General features: G+C 40.5%; 1 protein-coding gene across 2 annotated transcripts in view; it reads left to right on the top strand.

The window, feature by feature from the left end:
- GCLC (glutamate-cysteine ligase catalytic subunit) overlaps positions 1-24769 on the top strand; it is a 50919-nt gene that overhangs the window by 9242 nt on the left and 16908 nt on the right. For both annotated transcript variants that reach the window (XM_008954381.5, XM_024929175.5), the window contains exons 2-5: positions 16644-16756; positions 18211-18393; positions 22933-23046; positions 24656-24714. In XM_008954381.5, coding sequence (XP_008952629.1) covers positions 16644-16756; positions 18211-18393; positions 22933-23046; positions 24656-24714 — 469 coding nt within the window. The remainder of the gene's footprint in view (positions 1-16643; positions 16757-18210; positions 18394-22932; positions 23047-24655; positions 24715-24769) is intronic.

The following is a 24769-nucleotide window of genomic DNA, read 5'->3' as shown; positions in this document are numbered from 1 at the left end:
CAAACAAGTAAGCCCTTCTGCACAGTTCACATGCAGCTTTTCAGATATGGGTTTTGTTTGTAACTTAGATATGCACATTAAAAGACAGATCTGGGAAATCTATGATGTAAATGTAACAAATATGACTTGATTTTTTCTGATGACTCCAGTGTTAGCTGCCTGCCAGACCTTTTCAGCTACTTAGTGGCAGACATATCATCAAAATTGAAATCTGTCTGACTCCAGGTCCAGTCCTTAAACATTATACCAGGTTTTGGGTTATTTACAATCATAAATTTCATTGAATTTCTTTTTACAGATTTCAAACTGTATAGGTTGTAGAGGGTCAGAAAACAACATTTAAAACTAAACTTTTACTTCTAAGTTTGTAACCCAGTGCAGTGGCTCTTGAAGGCAAGAAGGTAAATTGTCCTCTAGTTAGCAGAAAAGTCCATGTGAACTTTGAGAGGAAAATGCAATGTATCTTTAATCTTTATGAGCATGTTCTTATGTGTAAAACAGAGATGAGATTTATTAAGGGCTGATATATCATCCATTGAGTTTGAACTTCCAATTTGCCTATGCTAGGTTCAGAATGCTGAAGTGACTATTTAGAAAATGCATAGCTGGGAGGCCGAGGCAGGCAGATCACGAGGTCAGGAGATCAAGACCATCCTGGCTAACATGGTGAAACATTGTCTCTACTAAAAATAAAAAAAAAAAAAAATTAGCCAGGTGTGGTGGTGAGCACTTGTAGTCCCAGCTACTCGGGAGGCTGAGGCAGGAGAATGGCGTGAACCCGGGAGGTGGATCTTGCAGTGAGCCTAGATTGCGCCACTGCACTCCAGCCTGGGCGGCAGAGCGAGACTGCATCTCAAAAAAAAAAAGAAAATGCATAGCTTGCCAGGCATGGTGGCTTGTGCCTGTAATCCCAGCTACTTGGGAGGCTGAGGTGGAAGGATCACTGGAGCCCAGGAGTTCATGGCTGCAGTGAGCTGGGATCATGCCACTACTGCACTTTGGCCTGGATGACCAAGTGGGACCCCATCTCTTTTAAAAAAAAAAAAAAAAAAAAGGAAAGAAAAAAGAAAATGCCTAGCTTATTAATGAATAAGTGTATGATCCTATTTAAAAATACAGTCTTGAGTGATAAATTTAGAATGGACAAAAACACAATTATTTGAGTCAAATTGAAGGTTCTCTATAGCTTTGGGCAAGTTGCTTACTCTCCCAACTTCAATTTTGTCATCTATTAAATGAGGACAATACTACCTTCCTTACAGGGTTATTGAGATTAAATGGGGTAATATTAGTGAGATGGTTTGCAGGTGCCTAGCCTGTTAAGTAAAATCTCACAAATAGCCTAAACCATTTACTTAGAAAATTTAAAACATCCAGTATATCTTATTTAAATAGCTGTGGTCATTGGGGAATGAAACATTCCACATATGTAGGGTTTTTTGGTTTATTTTTTACAGTTAACTGAAACTTGCTTGTTCAGATACAATTATATTCCATTAACAGTAATTTTTTATTGTATTTCTTTTCTTTTTTTTAATATTATGTATGTATGTATTTATTTATTTATTTATTTTGAGACAGGGTCTTGCTCTGTCACCCAGGCTAGAGTGCAGTGACACCATCACAGTGTGCTGCAGCCGCAGCCTCCCAGGCTCAAGCTGTTTAGATCGTATTTCTAAGTTGCGCTTCAAAAACGCATTGACACAGGCTCAGGCTAGGCTTCTTAAAATAAGATATAGAGCACAAATTAATTATTTCTTAATAGGCATTACAAAGATTCAGGTTCCTTCTATAGGTCATAGCGTATTCTGTAACACAAAAAGCAAAGTTGTCGCATCTCTCTATCTTTTTTAGCTGTCACTGGACATTGATTCAACAGCATTTATTGTCCATTAACCCCTACCCACCCCCAGAAGTTCCCTTGTGCCCTTTGCACATGTGTGCATGCGTGTATGCTAGAGAGAGAGGGGGAGAGCACTTCAGTTGATTCTGGTTTTCCTTCAGACACCACCTTTGAGAAACTGCCTTAAAGAGTGTGTGGTCATTAATTAGATGAAGGGGAGAAAGGAAGGCATTATAGTCAAAAGAACAGTGTAACAAAGGAGGAAAGGTGAGAAATACCATTGGATAGTATGTGAAGGTTATTGTGCAGTTTAGTGTTGTAAATGCAGTGAATAGGTTTAGCCAGCTTGTAGAAGTCTTTGTCTAGTTCTCAAAAAGTAGAGGTTATGTTGTACTTTAAAAGCATGAGAAAAGTAGAATGGAAAAAAAGTGTATTAGTCTTCTATACCTATCTCCTACAGAAAAAATCTTTTAAGACTTATCAGTTACTGTGACCTACCATATCATGGTTGAATTCCTCCATGTTAAGACCCTACTGTCTAGAAGTATGGTATTAGCAGATGTACTCATTGATTGGTACTGTCTGTAGTTTCATTTTGAAGCATAAACCTGAGTAACATTCAGTAAGACTCTGTATGTTCAGAAAAGATGTCACAATATTAATTGAGCCTCTAACATCACTATGTTTCTGAACATTTTTACATACTGTCAAGGCATCTGAATATATTATTAAAGTTAGAAAACTGTATATGAAGCATTACTGATATTGCTGGTATTACTGGAAAGACCATATCCTAACAAGTTTGCTAATTAGTACTCTGTTTCTACATTTCATGATATAATCAGGTGTTTTTAAAAAAACATTTTAACAGCTTTATTGAGTTATAATTAACATAAAGTTAACTGCACATATTTAAAATGTACAATTTGGTAAGTTTTGATATATGTATACATCATAAAATCACCTCTGATAATAAGTATATTCATTATCTCCAAAAATGTCATCATGCCCCTTTGGTAATTTCTTCCTCTCTCCATCCCATGCAGCTGATCTGCTTTCTGTAGTTTGCATTTTCTAGATTTTCATATTTAAGAAATCATAGTTTGCATTTGATATCTAGTTTCATGTATCTAGGAAATCATCCAGCATATCCTCTTTTGGTCTGCCTTCTTAGAGTCTACATAAATATTTTGAGATCCATCCATGTTGTTACATGTGTCAGTAGTTCATTCCTTTTCGTCGCTGAGTAATATTTCATTCCATGGTTATACCAGTTTGTTTATACATTCACCATTTGTGTTGCATTCAGTTTTTCACTATTATAAAAAAATTATATGAACATTAACATACAAGTTTGTATGTATGGACTAATGCTTTTCTTCATCTTATTACCCTAGGAGTAGCGTGTTGTTAACTTTTTAAGGAAACTATAATACCAAACTTTTCCAGGGTGGTTATACCATTTTGCATTCTCACTAGCAGAGTATGCCAGTTCAGTTCATCCACATTCTTGTTAACACCGGTATGGGCAGTCTCTTTAATTTTAGCGATTCTAATAGGAGTGTGGTGGTACGTTGTTGTATTTTTAAATTGCATTTTCCTGAAGATCAGTGATGTTGAATATCTTTTTATGTGCCGATTTGTCATGTGTATATCTTTTTTGTGAAGTGTGTTAAAATCATTTGTCTGTTTTAAAACTATTGAGTTTTGAGCGTTCTCTATATTTTGGATGTAAGTATTATCAGACACATGCTTTGCAAACTTTGCAAATATTTCCTCTCAGTCTGTTTTCATTCTCTTTTTTTATTTTTTATTTTTTTTTTGAGACAGAGTTCTCACTCTGTGGCCCAGGCTGTAGTGCAGCGGTGCAATCTCAGCTAAGTGCAACCTCCACCTTCCAGGTTCAAGTGATTCTCCTGCTTCAGCCTCCCAAGTAGCTGGGATTACAGGCATGCGCCACCACGCCTGGCTAATTTTGTGTTTTTAGTAGAGGTGAGGTTTCGCCATGTTGTCCAGGCTGGTCTTGAACTCCTGAGCTCAGGCAGTCCACCTGCCTTGGCCTCCCAAAGTGCTAGGATTACAGTCTTAAGCCACCGTGCTTGGCCTTATTTTTATTTTTAAGAGATGAGGTTTTGCTATGCTGCCTAGGCTGTCCTAGAACTCTTGGGCTCAAACAAACCTCTGCCCTAGCCTAACAAGTAGCTGGGACTTACAGGCATGTGCCACCTCACCTGGCTAATGGCATACTCTTTTGATTGCTGTATCTTTATAATAAGCCATGAGATCATGTAGTATTAGCTCTCTAGCTTTATTCTTTTTCAGTTGGTTTGACTCTTCTGGATATTTTGAATTTCCACGTGAATTTTAGAACCAGATTGGCAATTTCTACTTAAAACAAAAAAACCCTGCTGGGGTTTTTTATTGGGATTGCATTGAATCTGTAGATCAGTTTGGGAAAAATTAACATCTCAACAATATTGAGTCTTCAAGTATATAAATATCTCTCCACTCTACTTACATCTTTCATTTCTCCCAGCAGTGTTTTGTAGTTTTTCGTGTATAGGTCTTTCACATCTTTTTTGTCATGTTATCCCTGAATGTTTCTCATGTTTCAGTTCTATTGTAAATGGTTTCCCCGGACCTTCAGCTCCATCTCTTCCACCCAGGGAGTCCACTGGGCTCTTCTTCACCTTCCTGCCCATGACCTGGAGCCTCTCTCCAGGCAGTAAGTGGGGGCAATTGTAGGGCCCACTGATTTTCCCCCGTGTCTCAGGGATCCTTTCTTATCTGATACGCAGTGTCTTGAAAATTATTCTTTCATATATTTTCTCCTCTCTCTTTTTTTTTGTTTTTTGTTTTTTGGTTTTTCAGGTAGGAGGGTAAATTTAGCCCCTGTTACTCCATCTTGATTAGAAGTGGAAGTGTTTCCCACTTTTTCTATCCTTTTAGCTGTGTTCTCCTTTGTCTGTAAACTTTGTCCAAAGCTGGCTATCATTGTGGTTTATAAGATACTTGCCAGCACCCAAGATTTAGCCAAGTTTTTAAAAGGTCAGGATTTTCTTTGCTCTTAAGCCATAGTTTTCATCATTTAGTATCTCTGTTATCATCCTGTGACTGGATATTTGGTAAAAACACAATTAGTTTCAAAGTCGACATACATTTTATTAATGAACTTTAGTCTGAAGATCAGAGTCGAAGACCTGGGGTCACCCCGGGTTGTGTGAGCTTAGAAAACAGGACTAAAGACTGGGTGTGATGGTTCACGCCTGTAATCCCGGCACTTTGGGAGGCCGAGGCAGGTGGATCACTTGAGGTCAGGAGTTCGAGACCAGCCTGACCAACATGGTGAAACCCCCCTCTCTACTAAAAATACAAAATTAGCTGAGAGTTGTGGCACATGCCTGTAATCCCAGCTACCAGGGAGGCTGGGGCAGGAGAATCACTTGAACCTGAGAGGCAGAGGTTGCAGTGACCTGAGATTGCGCCATTGCACTCCAGCCTGGGCGACAAGAGCGAAACTCCGTCTCAAAAAAAAAAAGAAAAGAAAAGAAAAACAGAACTTAAATTCTTTGGACCACAATTTCCTCATTTGTAAGACTAATTAAAAAACCTTATCATTTGGTGTTTTGAATTGCATGTTTATATATATAGATTCTTTTAGTTGTATTTTTTAACAATTTTTAATTGTTTCAGAATACCTTAATACTTAATACTCTGTAACTTATGAAAATCGGTAAATTCTACCAGAAGTGGTAGAATTCATTCCCCTGAACCTTTCAGGTTTCAGCATTTTCTTTGAGATTACATACTTTACCATCAACTGAAAAAGTAATCTTAATTAATTTCCTAGAAATTTGGTGTGGGAGTTAGTAGTATTGCTGTGTGTAGGAAGAATGATGGCAGGCTTTCAAGAGGTGGGGAAGGACAAGAAGCCTCTGGATTTGCCAGTTGGGCAGGTACTGGGGGCGTCTGGCAACACCATATCTGAACATATTAAGGATTTGGGAGAATAGCAAAAGTTGGTGTCAGATCAAAATAAATGCCACAAAGCCCCCATGCATGTTTTTACATTTCATATGATGCTTGAAATCTTGATTATAGTTTTTAGAAGGAGACAGGCTTGCACTGGGACAGCATATGAGTTTGGGTCACTTTGGTAATATCTCTGTGGCTAAGTTATCACTGGTGTGTAGTGAAACTGAATGAGTGATGACTTAATCTCCACTTAATGGTTCTGTTTCTCAGACGTGGTTTAAAAAGACAGAGAGGGATGTAATGAGCCTCAGACTTATAGCCAAAAGAGTTCATATTTGATATATCTTTATTGGCACTTGGAAAGTTTGGTTATTTAGATTGGTATGTTCTGAGCGAGTTTCTATGACTAAGGTTCTACTCTGATGGATGATCTCTAAAGAGCTTTCTGTATTAGATTTTTGTGTCTGTTTTATGGTTAGAGTTTAGTAGTTGAACTTATTTCCACATAATACTACAAAAGAGCCCCCAAAACAGATGTTCCTAGTTACATAAATGCTCTTACAGACCCCCTGTTGTCTTTGTCCCCCTCCCCCAAGATTCTGTTTTTAGGCCTTTGGATTCAGTTAACTCGTTTTTGAAGTGGATGGTGACTTAGCAGAATTCAGACTCTAAGGTGAGTGACTCCATGACGCTTTTCCAGGAAACTAGTAAAAATCTGGGTTGTAAGTCTGCCCCATTCAGATTAACTGCTGGAGGGGAACCAGAGCTTCACAGAGATAGAAAAGGTCATAGAAGCTGCTGTTTTCCAGCAGACTTTTCAGCAGTCCTGCCTGAGCTAAGCAGGGTAGTACCCTGGCCTGCCAGTGTGTTAAGTTGTGTCTAGGGGTTATGATCTGTTGGCTCCACTACTCAAATAGAGCAAGAACTGGGAAGTAAACAAAAACTTTATTCCTGGAAGCATATTTGAGGCCTATACGCAGATCGCTTTATACATAGTTCCTGCAGACTCGGTCATTTAGTATCTCAGCTCAGGATGTACTGCAAGAAATTGAGGCAGAAATGAGAGGGCGCAGTCGGGAGAGGAGCTGCCCAAAGCAGGTCCAGATGTGGCCTTCTGATATGCCCACAAGGGCCCTGCCCTGTTATAGCTGTAGTTAAAGAAGTGAAATTGCCAAAAACATCTGAAGCCCTAATAAAAAGTGAAAGTATGTGTAGTATCTTCCTATTGATAGCAGATAGTCAAAATTTTAGAAAGATTTCCACTCATGTATATGTAAACTTTTTAAAGAAAACATATGCTCTAAAGGGGTAAGTTTTGGGTAATAAGAAAATTAATTTCAATAAAATGAATGTTCTGTGTTTGATGAGTGAAAGAAAAATGATGGTCTTATACTAAGAGTTTCTGGAAGACTTTAATTTCAAAAACAGTAGTTTAGAACTGGAAGGGACATTGGGTTTTCTCTTATTTTCAGATGATTTAAAAGCCAAAGACTACAACACATTCTAAGTGGCTATCATTAGGGAAAATTAAGGCTGCTCTGGGCAGGATAAATACCTTGTACAACTGTAGGAGGCACCAGGGTGGGTAGCACCCCTTGAGGGTGGAAAGGGGAAGGAGTTACAGTGTTGGGGGTTCAGCAAAGGTCTCTGAAGGAGTGGCACTTGACTTGAAGCACACAAGAGCCAGCTCTTGAAATACTGAGGTAAAAATCTTCCAGGCAGAGGGAACAAAAGTGTCTTAAAGGCCTTGAAGTGATTGTTGTAGAGACAGAAAAGGCCAGTGTAGCTGCAACATCGTGTGGGGTGGGTTGAAATGAAGGAGGCTGAGAAGATTGGTCCTAATGCTCTTTAGGAGGGATGTTGGAGTTTCTGCTGAGTGTGAGCCATTTAAGAGTTTCAAGGAGAGTGACTTGACCTGCTTGCTGAAGGACCATGGTCTTCCTGACTGTAGGATTAGACAGCATTCCATGCCAGTAGCTTTCACCTTTGACTAAAACAAGTGCTCTGTGAAACAATATTTCCACGAAACAGCAGTTCCCTTCCCATGAGTGACATATTCTGATATTTCTATTCTACCCTATTAACAATTATTTTTTGTTATGTTGATCACAACTCATCATGGCCCACAAAGGAGCTGTAACCAATGTTTGAGAAACACAAGACACTATTCTGTGTCAGTCAGTGTATCACTGCCCTGGAGCTAGAAAATAGTAACCACTAACCCCTGAGTGGTACAGTGTACTTAATACTGTTTTAGCACTTTACATGCATTGTTTTATGTAATCCTCCCCAGCAGCCCTGTGAGGCAAGTATTACCTCCATTCTGCAAAAACTGAAGCATCGAGAAGTTACCAAGATTCAAACTGATTGACTCCAAAGCCTGCACTCTTAGCTGCTCCCCCACGTATTACCGCCCAAATAGGCAGGAGGAAAAGAGCTCTGTGACAGTTTTAATAGGCTCCAAACAGAGATGAGATTGAGGGTGGCGAGGAAGAGAAGAAAGAATAGAGAAAGGGATGGTGGTAATGCAGGAAGTAGGCTTTTTGTTTTTTAATGAAAATATGAATATGTCATCAGCCACAGATCCACACTTAAGCATTTTTTGATACCCCATAGCCAGTAATTCTCTTCTAGTGAAATGCCAGCACTCTTTCAAAACGACACCATTGAATATGCTTGGTAAAATTCTCGGTCTGCAGGACAAATGCTAACAAGTTTAGTAATGTGACTGCAGCCTTCCCAGCTAATCTGCTGGCAAGCGAGCCCTGTGAAAAGGCAGATGCAGGACGAGCCCTTTCTATGAAAATCAGGCTGACCTCATTTGATAGTTATGCAGCCTGTGTCGATCTCTTCCCAGGGCAGCAGGTAGCAGGCCAGAATCAGAACCCCAAGTCAGGAGCTTTAACTTATCTGAGATTTTCATCCTTTAGCATGAATTTCAAATATGGCAGGGAAGGAGATTGAATTCACAAAAACCTAAATCTTCCAAATCCCACAGGTTACAGTTACTTTGTTGGTGGGATCCACTATAACACCCAGGTACGATTCTTGAATGGGAACCTGATGCTGCCTTTGTGAGATGTGGTTATGACACAGTGTCTGCACTCAGATTCGTATGATGGTGGAATGGCATTAAACTTGGAGGTCTTGAAGCCCTGTCGTCCTGTCCCTGGAGGCATAGGTGACCCCCAGTGAGCACTAGCAGTCACTTTGGACTTAGAATTCCTGTATTTAGCATTGACTCTCACTTAGTCTCTTTAGAAAACTCTCTTTTTTCTCTCTGTTAGGTTGATTAGTCTAACTTCAGTTCCTAGGAACTAAAATCCTGAATTTCTCATAGGCAGTCTGAATTTAGGGCAGCCTAATTTATAACATGCCTTAGAAGGAAATCATGTGTGCATTCTTGCTTGCTCAGCCCAAGAAGTGTATCAGGCCCTGAGCGGGGCACCGCCCACTGGGGGATGTGTTCTCTGTCTTGTCCCCATGCTAAAGCCCTAAACTCTCCTGCACCTAGAGGGAACCGCTGCAGAAATTCTCCATGATTCTCACCCACTACAGTGCCCCAGCTCTGGCTACTGCAGGGCAGTTGATCCAAAGCAGCTTCTGTCTGGGGATCAGGATACTCTTTCTTGTCAACCACGTGGTGACTAGAACTCTAGCAGGGGAATACGTTCTTAGGAAAAAGCCAAGGAATTCATTTGTCTTTAGAACTCAGAACCTATTGTACTAAAGTACAGATGATTGGAGGTAAATAAGGACTATTCATACTTACAATGTTGTTTCTTTAAGAGAAAATGTGTTCTGGTTTAGGTTTCTAAATTACAGAGTACCTGAGTTATGCTGGTGGCCATAAGCAGACCTCCCCATTGGCAACTTGATGTGCTGTCTTTTCTGAGGTTAATTTGTGTGAGATGACTGGTTAGGTTTTGCTAGATTTGGTTCAGAAATAAAGTAGGAATGCCTTAATGGTCTTTATAATTGTCAGAAAATTAAAACTAACATATGCCTGAATTGTGGTAGCATGATGTTTTTAAAAAAATCAATCAATGTAAATTCAGAGGCCCAGAAAATGTCTCATGCATCCGTGGAGCATGAAAGAGCAGGTCTACATTCAAGGATTTCCTTTGTGCCAACAATAATGAATTAGTGTGTCCAGGTCAAATTAATTTTAGGATTGTGTTTTCTCTTGGGTTTTGGTCCAGTGCTGTCTAGTACAACCTCTGCAGTAAGAGAAACGTTCTACTCTATACTATCCATTAGGGAGTAGGAAACTGATTTTTTTATTTTATGTTAAGTAATTTTAAATCCACACAGCCACATGTGCTTAGTGACTAGCATAATGGACGGCACAATTTTTTGTGTTCCTTTGGTGACAGGTGACATTTTCTCCCTGTATGAGAGTCCTCCCAGTTTACCCCGCAACTCTCATTGTCTTTCTCTATTTTATTAAAGTCTTGAAATTTTTCTCTTGGGACTCATATCACTAATCTAGGCATGTTAAGAATGTTTTCTCTGTTTGGGCTGAGACAATATTGAGAAAGTTACTCCACCTAATCCTATAGGAAATTAATTGATTTTTGTGCAGTATTAAAATTGAGATTAATGTGTTATAAATAAAAAGCAGCCTGCTCTGTGCTACAGAAAACTAGATCAGGGAGAGGCCACATTTATTTTAATTTCTAAAAGTGTAAACCTTTCATAGTATCATGTGAAATTCTTTAGTATGAATAGACATTTCAAAGTAGGAGGAAAAAAACCTATTTTCTCAAAATATATGAAATGTTAGCAGAATTTGATACAGCTTTAGACAAAACTGCTAAAACATTTTCTTTTTGGAACATAGAACAATTTAATTATTACAGTATCCACAGTCATCAAATATATATATATTTAAATCATCAAATATATATGTTTAAAATATAGTTGTGTGTGTGATGTTATGTATGTATAATGTCATGTACACAAAAGCACATACAGTTTCTACTTTGTACTTACTGGTCCCCTAAAAGTGCTTGGAGATTACCATGTGAAACAGTGGTTTTCCTATTTGTGATGTCATCATTAGACATATCTAACATGGGAGTCCATCTTTAAAAATCTGAGCCATATGTAATTTTATTACATCTGTATTAGAATCTCATATTCAGTTTTCTACTTTTTAAAACACAGCTCCTCTTTTAGTCTTGTCATTCAGGTTGTCCTATGTTACTGTGGGTGTTTAAAAATTAAGTAGCATCACTATGGCTAACACCTCTTTGGGTGCTCCAAGTTTGGGAAGTGAATGCCATCCAACTTGATGGTTGAGATTTCTTTAAAAAAAAAATTTGTCATTACCATTTTGCTGTGAGAGGAAACAGTCTTCTGGGCAGAAGGCATTGAGTCCCTAACTTTAAAACAGTTTATAACCTAGAGGGTGACTACTTGGCATGATCTCTGTGGGGTGGATGCAGTGATCTGCATCTTTGACAGGCGAGAGGGTGATTGTGCTGCAGTCAGTGGTGCAGCTCCCCTGGGGGACGGGATCCTATGGGAGGTTGAATTTTATGTTGAAGGATCCCTAGACCCTCACCTTTGCCTAGCCAGTCCCCATGTAAGGAATCAACTTAAATTTAAATGGCACTTCCTCTGGGAAGCCTTCTGATCTTCCAGACCGGCTTAGACTGTGCTGTTACATATGCACAGCTCTCTTTGGTCATTTTGAGCACTCGTTCAGATAATTCAGCAATAGCGTGTTATTGGCTGTCAGTCCAGCCAGTGTAAGCCTGAGAACAGGAGCCACATCTGCCTGGCTCTTCACAGTATTCCCAGCACCTGCTTAGCAAAGAGCTTTGTTGAATGGATGAAAGGACAAAGGGGTTAGTGCTGGGGGTGGGGGGCAGGGAGCGTGTCCAGCAAGACAGTGTTTTTTGGCACTGAGTAGTCATCAACTCTAACTAGAGCCTTAGTCCTCAAAATGGTTGCAGGCTTGTTTAGGAGTTAGTGTAAGGAGAAAACTAAGTCTCTGAGAAGCAACAGTTGGTTCTAGCAAAAGGATCAAAACTATTGTTTGGGCCAGTGCAAGAGAGCCAGCAGTGTGGAATGGAGGAGCTGGCCCTGAACCCCAGATGTCAGTAGGGGTCTGAAGACCCTGCCCTGCACGCATACTCTACCTGGACTAGGTCCTGGGGAGCCCTTCACTGTCTTGCCCTCCTTGGCCTGACCACCTGGATAGAGATCCTTCCCAGGGTGTAAGGAGGGGAAAGTCCTCATGCTGTCTCTGGGAGGAATGTAGGACCTCACAGCTCATAGTCCCTGAAGGGCTTGGTGTAGGTTTCTTCTCTTCAGAGGTCAAGCATATGATGGGTTAAATAGTTTGAGAGGGAAAATTCCTTCCTTCTCATTTACACAGAAACTGACAAAAGAACTTTCTCCCTAAATGGGGAACTGCCTGTAACTGCTCTGAGTATTATAGAACTGTATTGTTTCCTAATTAAGCATTGTTTTTACCTCTAGGAGTAGATATTAAGAAATTAGTATTTCATAAAATACCCAGCCATTCCTCAAATTGTTTTTTTTTTTTTTTTGAGACGGAGTCTTGCTCTGTCACCCAGGCCAGAGTGCAGTGCCGCGATCTCGGCTCACTGCAAGCTCTGCCTCCTGAGTTCACGCCATTCTCCTGCCTCAGCCTCCTTAGTAGCTGGGACTACAGGCGCCCGCCAGCATGCCTAGCTAATTTTTTGTATTTTTAGTAGAGATGGGGCTTCACCGTGTTAGCCAGGATGGTCTCGATCTCCTGACCTTGTGATCCGCCCGCCTTGGCCTCCCAAAGTGCTGGGATTACAGGCATGAGCCACCGTGCCCGGCCTGCCATTCCTCAAATTCTAAGCTCCCTGAAACTCTTACCCTTAAGGTAGAGTATCAAAAGTTTTTAAAAGCAAGAAAAGAAAATTTTTATCTTATGCTAGTGGTAAATGCCATTTAAAGACTTAAATCCTAAAAGCTTGTATTTACTCTTAAACTTCATTGTCACAGGTATTTCTCTGTCTGCTGTATATTCAGCATTGTACTGAGTACTTACATCGCCTCAGTTAAAATTCTTTGTTTTTGTTGGCCTAATTTCAGATTAACATAAAAGTACCTCACCCTTGTTTAAACCTGCATTAAATGATTTGGATTACTGTGTCTGGAGTTTTCCTAGCAACACTATTTCACACACAAAGCAAAGTACATACTAGCCTTTTGTATGTGTCTTTGTCCTTGGTTCAACAGCTCAGGGATAGTAGTGTATTAATGACTTTTATTCTGGTCTTTTATATGTGTCTTTGTCCTTGATTTGACAGCTGAGAATAGTGGTTTTTATTCTAGTAGGATAAAATTTAGCCTTTTAGCACTAGAAGTCTAAGAGATTTTAATTTTCATTTGTAAAAATAGTGCACATTTAAAATCTGAATGTCTTGCAAAGTGGTCAGGTATTTTTTTATTGGGTCTCTTCTCCCTCAATTAAAAGGATAACTGATGGGTGCCAAAAAACAGTATCCCAGAGTCACCTTCAGGACATTGTGACCTGTGTATTGCAGAGAATAGAGGTCGGTGGTATTTTTTCCCCCTACTTCCAAGATGATATGTTAATTGCACAAGTTTGAATTGGTCACTCTGCAACCCATTTATAATGCTCTTTGGGTATGTATGCTTTTGCAGTTGTATATATGTGTAAAGTACATAAATATATTTGATGTTGCTGCAATTCTGGGTTTACAGCCTAGATGCTATTCAAAGTTAGTAAGCTGATACAGTTTTATCCTTGGAATCAGTGTTGTGATACAGAAAGGCATCTGTTTTATTATTTTCTTTTGTATGTTGTTCCTCTTATCCTTTGGATTCAAAAATGAAGTTTAGAATGGGGATACAATCCAGAAATCATAAAATAATTTATTGGGGCTTTAGATGTTTTATATTGGAAAATCGTTGTCTTAATGTATCACTTTTTATTATCACCAACCATCTCGGTTATTGCGTCAAACCCCATTTCAGCTCTAGTTTGACTTTTAAATATGCAGTTACGATTCAGAATGCTCATATAGACAGGCTCTAATCGGAAATAAACATAAATGTGTTGAGGTGGTGGGGGTGTTTAACAAAAAGCTAAAAGTTTGAAGAACCTCTTTGAGGACTAGTGCAGAAAGATCAAGGTGACTGCAGAGAAGGAGCACTTCAGAAGGCATTAAATTTTAGTTTGAAAAACCGTCAGGAAATTCTTGAGGCTTCCAACTGATTATTATTCTATTGAAAAGTAAATTTGGTTTTCTTTCTCATTTGGTAAATATTCTGATGTTTTTCTGTTTCATTTGCTTAATGAGATCATGAAGTGATTATACTTTAATTGAGGAGAGTTTGGTTTGTTAACATTTTAAATGTCATCCGTTTGGCATTTAAAACTGATATTTAAAACTCAGAATGAGCTTTAACTTTTTGTTCTTTTGCCCTACCCATGTTTTAAACTTGTGGGCTAAGAGTGAATTTGAAAACTAAGGATTTCAATTTTTTTCAAAGTTAGGAAACTAACAATTAAAGTTATTGCAACTTAGTTTATATAATTGCTACAAGTTCTTGCTCATTTGGTAAAAAATAAATGATGCACTCAGTAAGCAAGGAAGTATCTCTTAGACTTTCTTTAGGAAGCATGTTATCTAGTTAAGCAAATAACTTAATTCCAGTAGCAGATGCCAGGCAGATGAGTTGGAGTCTAAGTGAGTGAAGGAGGAAGTACTGAAGAAGGAACATTTCCTCCTAGGTGGGAGAGTTAGGAATGCTACACAGAGTAAGTGGGTTCCGTCCTGGGCCTGAGGGATGGGCCAATTCATCTGTTAAAATCTATGACTGTAACTTGTTACAGCCCAGCTTCCATGATATAATGTTAGGACCCCTTCCATGAAATGAAAGCATAATCAATTTGAGATAGTTTTATCCAGTATTATAACTTTTCCCTGCTTCATATAGGTTATAACAATTTTATAGAAAGCTTATCTTCACTTACCAAGATTGGCACCCTCTACAGTCCTAGCAGTAAGGTGTGCTGGGCCTTGAGGCCAGACGGGGCTGGCTTCAAATCCCTGCCTGACACTTGTGGCCTTGAGTAGCTTACCTCTCTGAGCCCCTTTGCCCACCTGTGAAATGGGTAATCAAGCCTGCTTTTGCATGTTGGGTTTGAAGATTAGGATTCATACATGAAAGCATATCCTTTCTCATTATGCTCATTTAAAGATTAACTTGTATCTTTTCACATACCCATTCTGAGACTCAACCAAGTTTTCTGTTTCCAGGTTTTAGCTGTTCCGGAGTCACAGATCTATAGATGGTATCTTGCAACCTGTAATTGTTGTTGCGAACAGTTCCAGATTCTGCAGCCTAGTTTTTAGTCAGCTGACACTGAGTGATTCTGCAGGTTGGAGATCTCATGTTTCTGGTTCGTGTACCCAAATCAAGCAGACTTTTCCATTTCTTGAGCTAAAAGATTCTGATGAGAGCTAATAAACGTTAACTGAAAGTTTATTTTGTTGTTGTTTAAATCTGCTAGGCTATCTCCTATAGTTACTAACATTTTTTTCCTCTTTATAATCATATTACTTAGCCCTTAATGTTTCTGTGATGAGGACGGCTGACTCAAATGCCTTCCAAGACCAGGGAAATACACATAAATAAGGGAATAAACTGCAGACAGTGTGCACCCCTGAAAAGCAAACAGCCCAGTCACACAGTCACAGGCTTCGTGCTGGGCTTCTGGGTATTGTTTTAAGACTGAGAACCTAGATTTACATGTGAAATGTCTGGGAAATAGTGGATATACGGTTGCCTGCCTTTTTATTTTTTCTAAACTACTATTGTAGGCCAAACCAAATACACTGTAGCCTGGTTTGCCTTGTGAGCAATCAGTTTCCTACCTCTGTAGTAATTGTATTGGTGCCGTGTGCAAAGGGTACTTTCAGGGGTTTGCCTGAATAATTCTGTATCTTTTCACTTATATATGGATAATGGATGTTTTGTTTCCATCACACATAGTGATTCATAATCTTCACTGTTCACGCCAACTATCATGTTTAAAGCTTGTAATTTCAGGAAAAACAAAAGTAGGTTCTAGTTGTATTCTGCCCAGAAGTCTGACTTTGGTGTTTATGTCCTTTATTTTTACTAGAATTCCACCAGGTATTGTTAATAAATGTACTAGTGCACCCTGCATTGCAAATTTTATATGGTTTCAGAGTGGAGAAGTTGCCTTAAATTACTTGAGATAAACCAAAATTAAATTGTTGAAACCCCTAAAATAACTTCTCCACACGGTATATTTATGATTATGATTTAACTCTCCAAAAGTGGGACTGGTAGTGGGATTATGAAAGTGTAATCTACCTTACTTATTACTCTGCCAGTAAGTAAGTGTAATCTACCTTGACTGGAATGTCCAGATAACCTCCTTCTTAAACTTATAGTAAGCCAACTGAGGAAATAAATTTTAAAATGCAGCTTCTTTTTTACAACAGCAATTTGCAGAATCTTTGCTTCGAAACACATCTTTTTTTTGAAGTACAGCCTGTCAAAATGGGTATCGACCTTTCCATAGGATATTAAGTAGGACAGAGGAAAGAAGGGATGGAAGTGGCACTACTGACTGATCCTTTCTACAGGTTTCCATATTATGCATATGAACACTTATGTGCTGTACTGTAAACAAATGTGACTGTCTGGAGTTACTGTGGATCCTTTACAGACTTCACGTTTCCCTGCCTTTTGGAGGCCACACTGAAAACAAGTCTGGAAGAATGTTAATTTTTCTCACCTTTATTTTCAATAGGTGGAATACATGTTGGTATCTTTTGATCATGAAAATAAAAAAGTCCGGTTGGTCCTGTCTGGGGAGAAAGTTCTTGAAACTCTGCAAGAGAAGGGGGAAAGGACAAACCCAAAGTAAGCTCTCATGTGCTGATTTAGTGTTTCTGAAACTGCTAAAACTTCTAGAATATAGAGTTTTTTCTCAATTATTGGAGGCAGGATAGCCTAACAGTTAAGAGTACAGGCTCTGGATTCAGGTTGCCATAGTTTCAAATCATGGTTCGTTTACTCAATAGCTGAGTAACCTTGGGCAAGTTACTTAACTTTTCTGTGCCTCAGTTCTCTCATCTGTAAAGTAAAGATCATAGCAATACCTACCTAAGGTGTTGGAATTAAATACATTAATATATGAAGCACTTTGTACAGTAAACTAAATATAAAGCCTGTTTTTTATTAAAACATTTTTGGGAAAAAATGTATTGCAGAAGCATATAACTGGGATCACAAACCATGGTGCAAGATATAAGTTGCAGATGGGCTTTGTTTGGCTTTGTTTGGCTGGCATGATTTTTTTTTGAGACGGAGTCTCACTCTGTCATCAGGGCTGGAGTGCAGTGGCACAATCTCAGCTCACTGCAAGCTCCACCTCCCGGGTTCACGCCATTCTCCTGCCTCACCCTCCCGAGTAGCTGGGACTACAGGCGCCCGCCACCAAGCCCGGCTAATTTTTTGTATTTTTGGTAGAGACGGGGGTTTCACCGTGTTAGCCAGGATGGTCTCCATTTCCTGACCTCATGATCTGCCCGCCTCAGCCTCCCAAAGTGCTGGGATTACAAGCATGAGCCACCGCACCCGGCCTGGTGTGTTTTTAAGATATTCCTACATTTAAGTAGACAGAGACGGGGAGGGGAGGGGAATATGTACTCTTCTGTTCATTTTCCACTCATTCGTTTTGGGGAAGCTGCATTTAAGTTTGGAGGGCAGCACTGAATTGAAAGAACCCTTAAGGCCTCATCTCCTTCTCTGCAGAGTAGGTTAGTTTGTCCTGGACAGTGAGTGCTCTGTGTGCATTTTCAGTTACTTATAAAGATTTTGAGTTGGGCATGGTGGCTCATGCCTGTAATCCCAGCACTTTGGGAGGCCGAGGCAGGCAGATCACTTAAGGCGAGGAGTTCAAGACCAGCCTGGCTAACACGGTGAAACCCCATCTCTACTAAAAATACAAAAATTAGCCAGGTGTGGTAGTGCACACCTGTGATCCCAGCTACACAGGAGGCTGAGGCACAAGAATCACTTGGACCTGGGAGGCAGAGGTTGCAGTGAGCCAAGATCGTGCCATTGCACTCCAGCCTGGGTGACAGAGCGAGACTCTGTCTCAAAAGAAAAAAAACATTTTGGACCCAATACTTGTTGACCCTTATGTAGTTGAATAGCTATGGAAAAGTAATAATCACTGAGAACTGTGAAGGAGTTCTTAGCTTCATTTATACCTAATGGTTTCTACACTTTTAAAGCAACTTTAAAAACTTAAAAATTGAGCAGACTATAGCAAAAGAATAAGATGGAACTAAGTTATTTCTCCTCCGTAGCCATCCTACCCTTTGGAGACCAGAGTATGGGAGTTACATGATTGAAGGGACACCAGGACAGCCCTACGGAGGAACAATGTCCGAGTTCAACACAGTTGAGGCCAACATGCGAAAACGCCGGAAGGAGGCTACTTCTATATTAGAAGAAAATCAGGCTCTTTGCACAATAACTTCATTTCCCAGGTTAGTTCCTATATTAACATGCCCCAGCAGATCTCTCAGAGATACAGGTAATGAAAAGAGCAAGTCACGACCCAGGCATTCCACCCCACAATCCTCATACGTTACAGATGGTTTATCTTTTATACACTGCACTTGATAGACTCTGTAACAGTAGAGCTGCAGGCACAGTTGCATGCCAGCTTCTGTCAGCTGTGGTGGCTGCACCGTGGTGAGTGCACTCAGCGGGGGCTCAGTGGGAAAGACCAGGATACTGTGATGACAGACCAGCAGTGTGGCCGTGTCTGCCGCAGGCGAGGGTGGAGGGAGCAGCACGCCTGCCACACAGTTCTGACCCTGTAAGCAGTAGCCAAAGCTTCTGGAATGCTGTCCCCTGGTGACTGTGACGGTTGCGCCCTCATGCACTTTCAAAAAGCAGCATTTACCTGCTAGCATATGGTGGCATCAGTGGCAGATCGGAGGATCTGCAGTGCTCCCAAAGCACTACCGATACCGATGCTCTATGAACAACGTGAGTCATTAGGTCCTTGCATATTTTTCTGAAAAGAAGATTTAGGGTTTGTCATCAAATCTAGTTATGACCAAAAGTACATAAAAGTAAATAGTGAAATTATGTTCTTCGCTTAGAATGAGGTACATGAATATCATATGTATTATACATAGAACCTCTATGTAAAAATACATTTCTGCCAAAACATGAATGTGATTTATCTATGCTAGATGTCTGTCAGATGGTGACAGTATACTTAGCTCCTCAAAGTTCAAAGGAGCTCTGGGGGTTGGTATCAATGGTGGAGAACACTTTGAACTATTTTTATACCTTTTCTCTGATACGTGTCCGTCAGCCATTCAGGGTCATATCATTGGCCTCAGAGGGGCATTTAAATGGGAATTCTATTTTTTTTTTTATATCCCTACTGTAACATCTAAATAGTTGAAAACTTATTTAAGCCAGCCATCTAACATTTATAGAAGCATCTCTATTTCTGTGATACCTTCATTCTGTATGTACAGGTCACTTCTCTCTCCACCCCCAGAAGGAAAAACCCAGCTGGGTGAGGGTGGACAGATTTGTTTTGATTAGAGTGGGCACATTTCTTTGACCTAATGTTTGAAAGAGGAGGTGAAAAATCATTGGCCCTGCCATTCACTCAGACACTTGAGTGCCTGCTGCAGGCAGAATGGGCATGCTCTCATGAGTGAAGACGGACAGCTCTGTCTCTGTGGAGCTGGGGGGTTGAAGAACAATCAAATACCCATAGATTCATAAGCGTCAAAGTGGGGCTGTGCTAGCAGGAGGAGATGGGGAGCAAAGAGTACAACCTAGGTATCCAGTGGACTCTGGTGGGTGGAGGGGGAGGGGGTGGGATGTCCAAGGTTCCAGGAGGAGTGAAATAGGAATGGGGAGCGGAGGACAGTCTTAGGGAGGGGGAGCAGTGTGTGTAGAAGTCCTAGGATGAACCAAACAAGCGGGGACTTCCTGGGAACTAGAAGAAAGCAAGCTGGCCAGTGTGACTAGAAGGCTGAGGAGGAAGTGCAGGTATGGGGTAAAGGGAAGCTGGCAGGTAATTGGCAGGCCAGGTCAGGTTAACCATAAATTTTAGTTGTTCTCCTAAAAGCAGCTGAAGGCCTTGGAAAGGTTGGGTTGGGCAGATGGCATCCCCTTTTTGCTTTGCAGCCCTCACTTGGGCTGTAGTGTGAGAGTAGCTGTGGAGCTGGTGCCAGGACTTACTAGGAGGTGAGTGAGGGAGCTCCCTGAGGGGAGACAAGGGCTGCCTGGATGCCCGTGGGTACTGGTGATAGGAAAAGTGGGTGGTTTAAAAGATGACAGAGTCAGTGAACTGCTGGGGAGAGAAGACACATCAAGGCTTTTGCTATAGGTCATTGTCCTGAAAACCTTAAGAGTACTAGAGTAGAGGCCAAGGAGTAGGTTACAGATGTTAAATGACAACTTCTAGTGAACTGGAAAATTTAATACCTTATATGTTCATTTTTTCCCCCTTAACATTAAGAGGGTTGTACATTTCACTTAGCAAATTAAGAAAGTGGGAGGGGATTTGTAACACAAACCAGAACTGTTTTATATATTAAAGCTGAAGAATATATAGGATTGATGGGCAGTGGTGTTTCCTTCTGGGCCAGAAAATAAAGTTTTGGGTTAAGCCTAATGTGCCCCTTACCTTGAGAATGGTTCCATATGGGATAGTTGCCTTTTTAAAAAAGATTTAGTGTCTGGGCATGGTGTCTTACACCTGTAATCTCAGCACTTTGGGAGGCCGAGGCAGGCGGATCACCTGAAGTCAGGAGTTCGAGACCAGCCTGGCCAACATGGTGAAACCCCGTCTTTACAAAAAATACAAAAATCAGCCAGGTATGGTGGCATGCGCCTGTAATCCCAGCTACTCCGGAGGCTGAGGCAGGAGAACCGCTTGAACCTGGGAGGTGGAGGTTGCAGTGAGCTGAGATTGTGCCGCTCTGCTCCAGCCTGGGTGACAAAGCAAGCCTCCGTCTCAAAATAAATAAATAAATAAAAATAAAAAGATTCAGCATCTTAAGTCATTGTGAAGGGAAAGTTGAGACAGAGGAATAAGCTTTATTCTAAAAACCTGTAATTTAGAAAAAATTATATGTATAATTTTTTATACCCTGTCCATATAGGAAGGTATTTGGGGACTTGAAACAATAATTATTAGTTATTTAGTGGTTAGAAGCCTCCTTATACATCCACAATAAATGATAAAGTTTTGTTGTAGTATAGGATCAAGAGAGAAAGGAGTGCTCTGGTTCTTAAGTGTAAACAGGGTGACTTTATAAAGATGCAAAGATTTATAGTGTGGAACTCTAGTCCAAAACAGTAATCATGTGACTATTTAAAATTAAAATTATATAAAATGAAAATTGTGGTTCCTGATGTGACTGAGGAACTAGCCTCATTTCAAGGGCTCAGTAGCCACGTGGTTAGTGACTACCACGTCGGTTTGGATAGTGGAGATATTAAACATTTCCATCACTCCAGAAAGTTCTGTGGGACAGCACTGCTCTAGAATGAAGCAGTGCCGTAGGTGTCCGAAGGTGCAAGTTCTGATTCTACCTTCTCCCTTCCACACAAACACATTCTCATTCTCTCTTCATCCAATCTGATTCTGGTGAGCAAGGAATCCCCTCAGATTTAAGTTTATTACTCTCCCAAAGGACTATTCCTAAGGTTGTAGGCTCATAGTAAATAATGCACATAGCTTCAAGAATTCTCAAGAACCCTTGTAGCTGGGAACTGTTTTCTAGATAAGATCACTACCTTCAATTGTTTACAAGGTGGATATGGGCAGCCAACAGATACTTTATTTTATATTAAGAAAAGGTAGGGGTTAAAAATAAGGCATTGATGGCCAGGTGTGGTGGCACGTGCTTGTAATCCCAGTACTTTAGGAGGCTGAGGCAGAAGGATTACTGGAGCCTAGGAGTTAAAGACCATTCTGGGTAGCATAGTGAGACCTCGTCCTGGGGAAAAAAAAAAACAACTTGGTACAGTGACTCATGCCTGTAATCCCAGCTACTCAGGAGCCTGAGGCAGGAGGATGACTTGAGCCCAGGAGTTCAAGGCTGCACTGAGCTATGATTGCACCACTGCACTCCAGCCTGGGAGACAGAGCAAGACCCTGTCTCAGAAAAAAAAAAAAAAAAAAAAAATTTTTTTTAAAAGATATGAGCTAGTCTTGACCCTCAAGCCAAAAGTTTCTTCCCACTAATTTAAAACTCCTCCCTTGTTTGGCTTTCGCTTAGTCTTTGTCCTCCCTCACAGCACATGTAATATTGACCTCAAATTCCTAACTTGGAAAAACTGGGGCCATCACTAAAAGTGATGTAGAATTTGAGCTTTACACTTAGGAATAAATATGGAGCTTCATTTTTCTGTGTTGAAATTAGAGCTCCTTAAGTAAGAGAATAGGATTGGGTTTCAGACTTCAGAGGGTGATCTCAGGGGTAGATGGGGACACCTGCAGAGACACTCCCTAATCTTGAGGGACTCATGAGGTGACCTATAGAGGCAAAAAACAGGCTCCTTCCAGATTCAAACAGAGCCTACCAGGAAGTGGGAGGCAGTGGTGCCATGCAGCAGGTCCAAAGATAATCTGAGAGTTTAGAGATGGAAAAGGAAGACACCTCATAGGCCATGTAGGGGACACCTGTCACCCATGACAGCTGATGTGACCAAGGGAAATGACTTCTGTGCTATCAGTCCTTCCTATTAGATGAAGAGATGGAGAGGACCCGAGTAAGTGCTGTGTGGTTTGTGAGTGAGTGGAGATTTGGATAAAGTTAGTAGTGGGCTGGAATTAAAAGAAGATCCTTGTGAGCAAGAAGTGTGGGGAGTGGTTGTAAAGGGGCACAGTATTTACACAACATCTGTTTTGTAAACACAAAGCCCTCTGAAAAGGGGATACTAGAAATGAGGTGTCTTTGGCAGGTGCAGTGATGGCAAGACTGCACACAATTAATTCTTGAAAACAAATCCCATCTATTTAGTTCTTCAATTTGTTGTAGATTAGGCTGTCCTGGGTTCACACTGCCCGAGGTCAAACCCAACCCAGTGGAAGGAGGAGCTTCCAAGTCCCTCTTCTTTCCAGATGAAGCAATAAACAAGCACCCTCGCTTCAGGTGAGTATGGCTTTGTGTTGAAATGCAGATGCCCTTCACTAGACCCCTGACTTCTGAGAGTATAGTATTTCTGTCTAGAAATCCTTTTTGAGCATTAACTGAGTTTTGGCTCTCTTCCTAAGTAACCAGAGAAGATAGCAGATGTGCACCTGTTCACATCTTCAGTACCCCCAGGCTTCTTGGTTGCTGATGCATGCACCAGGCTTGATTTGTCAATTCTCCAAGTCGTCACAAAGTTATTCGCTGAGCCACTGCGAATAACTCTTTTAATAGGGAGATTATTTTCAGTCCTAGGTCTGTAAATGCCTACTGGGATTTTTTTTTCTCTTAGTTATTTCTCCTTTTTTGTCCTCTCTCTAACCATCAGTATCTGTGATCTGCCCATCTTACTCTATATAACGTATAAAATAGGTGCAGTACCTGATATATATAATAGGCACTCTCTTCCATTAACTTCAAGTTCTGTTGGTTTGTCGTTCAATTCTGAGGTTTTAAGTTGCTTTAAGGCTCTCACTAGTCTGATCTTAGCTTTGTACAATGCATGCTCATCTGTCATCCTGAGCCTAGGCTCCTGACCCAGAGTGGGAACATGGAGACTTCTCAGCGTTCATTCCTTTAACAGGCCCGCACGTTTGCTATGTGCAGAGCCTTTTGGGGAAGACAGATATTTGTAGACGTAGTTTCTAACTTCATATGTTGTCATGTGTTTAAAGGAAAATAAAAATAATTCAGCTGCTCAAGAAGAGATAGATTATGACAGATGTCAAAAGATGCACCAGAAATCCTTCTTGGAGAAAGTAAGGTGCTTCTGACTGAGGGAATCAAAGCAGGCTTCACGGAAGAGGTGGCATTTAAGCTGAGTCTATAGCAGCACTGCCCATAGGAACATGTAATTGTAAATGTTCTCATAGCCACATTAAAGTAAAAACCAGATGAACATAATTTTATATTTTGTTTAACCCAAAACGTCCAAAAATGTTATTTGATCCATGTAATCCTTTACTCACAAGTAATTTTACATTTTTTTTGTACGGAGTCTTCAAAATCTGGTGTATATTTTACTCTCACAGCATGTGCATGTTTTCATTAGGACAAGCCATATTTCAAGTACTCAGTGGCCACTGTGTGCCTGGTAGCTTCTGGACTAAACAAGCATGAGTCTGGAGGATAATTATTAATCCTGCAGAGTTGAGGGAGGGAGGAGCAAGGTATTGGGGCTCCAGAGATGCCTGGGCAAAGTGGGTACTAAAGTTTGACCAAAGTCTTTGGAGTTAATTTGGGACATGTTGCAAAGAGTGAAAGCAGACCATGGCAGACTTTGAACACCTGAATTGATTTGGTAAGTTACAGGGAGCCTTGGGAGCAGGGGTTGAGCAGGAGACAGAACGGCATTCTCGAGCAGGAGCCAAAGAATTGATACTAATGCAAAATCTTTAATCACAAAGTTCCCTTGTAGTGTCTTGACACCACAGATACATTTTCTGTTGAGTTGTCTTAGAGAACTAATTTGAGGTATGATTTCATTCCACTTACTTGTATGTAATCAAATTCTTCTTTTACACGATGACTCTTAGGTGACCAATTTATGACGTTTGGTTGTCTGTTTTAGTACCTTAACAAGAAATATCCGACATAGGAGAGGAGAAAAGGTTGTCATCAATGTACCAAGTAAGTCTACTGAGAGGTGGTGGGGTGGGAGAGAGACATGTTGAATTGTTGTTTA

This window comes from Pan paniscus, chromosome 5, assembly GCF_029289425.2.
Source record: "Pan paniscus chromosome 5, NHGRI_mPanPan1-v2.0_pri, whole genome shotgun sequence".
In the NCBI taxonomy this organism is placed as follows: domain Eukaryota; kingdom Metazoa; phylum Chordata; class Mammalia; order Primates; family Hominidae; genus Pan; species Pan paniscus.
This window is presented reverse-complemented; position numbering and strand designations above follow the sequence as displayed.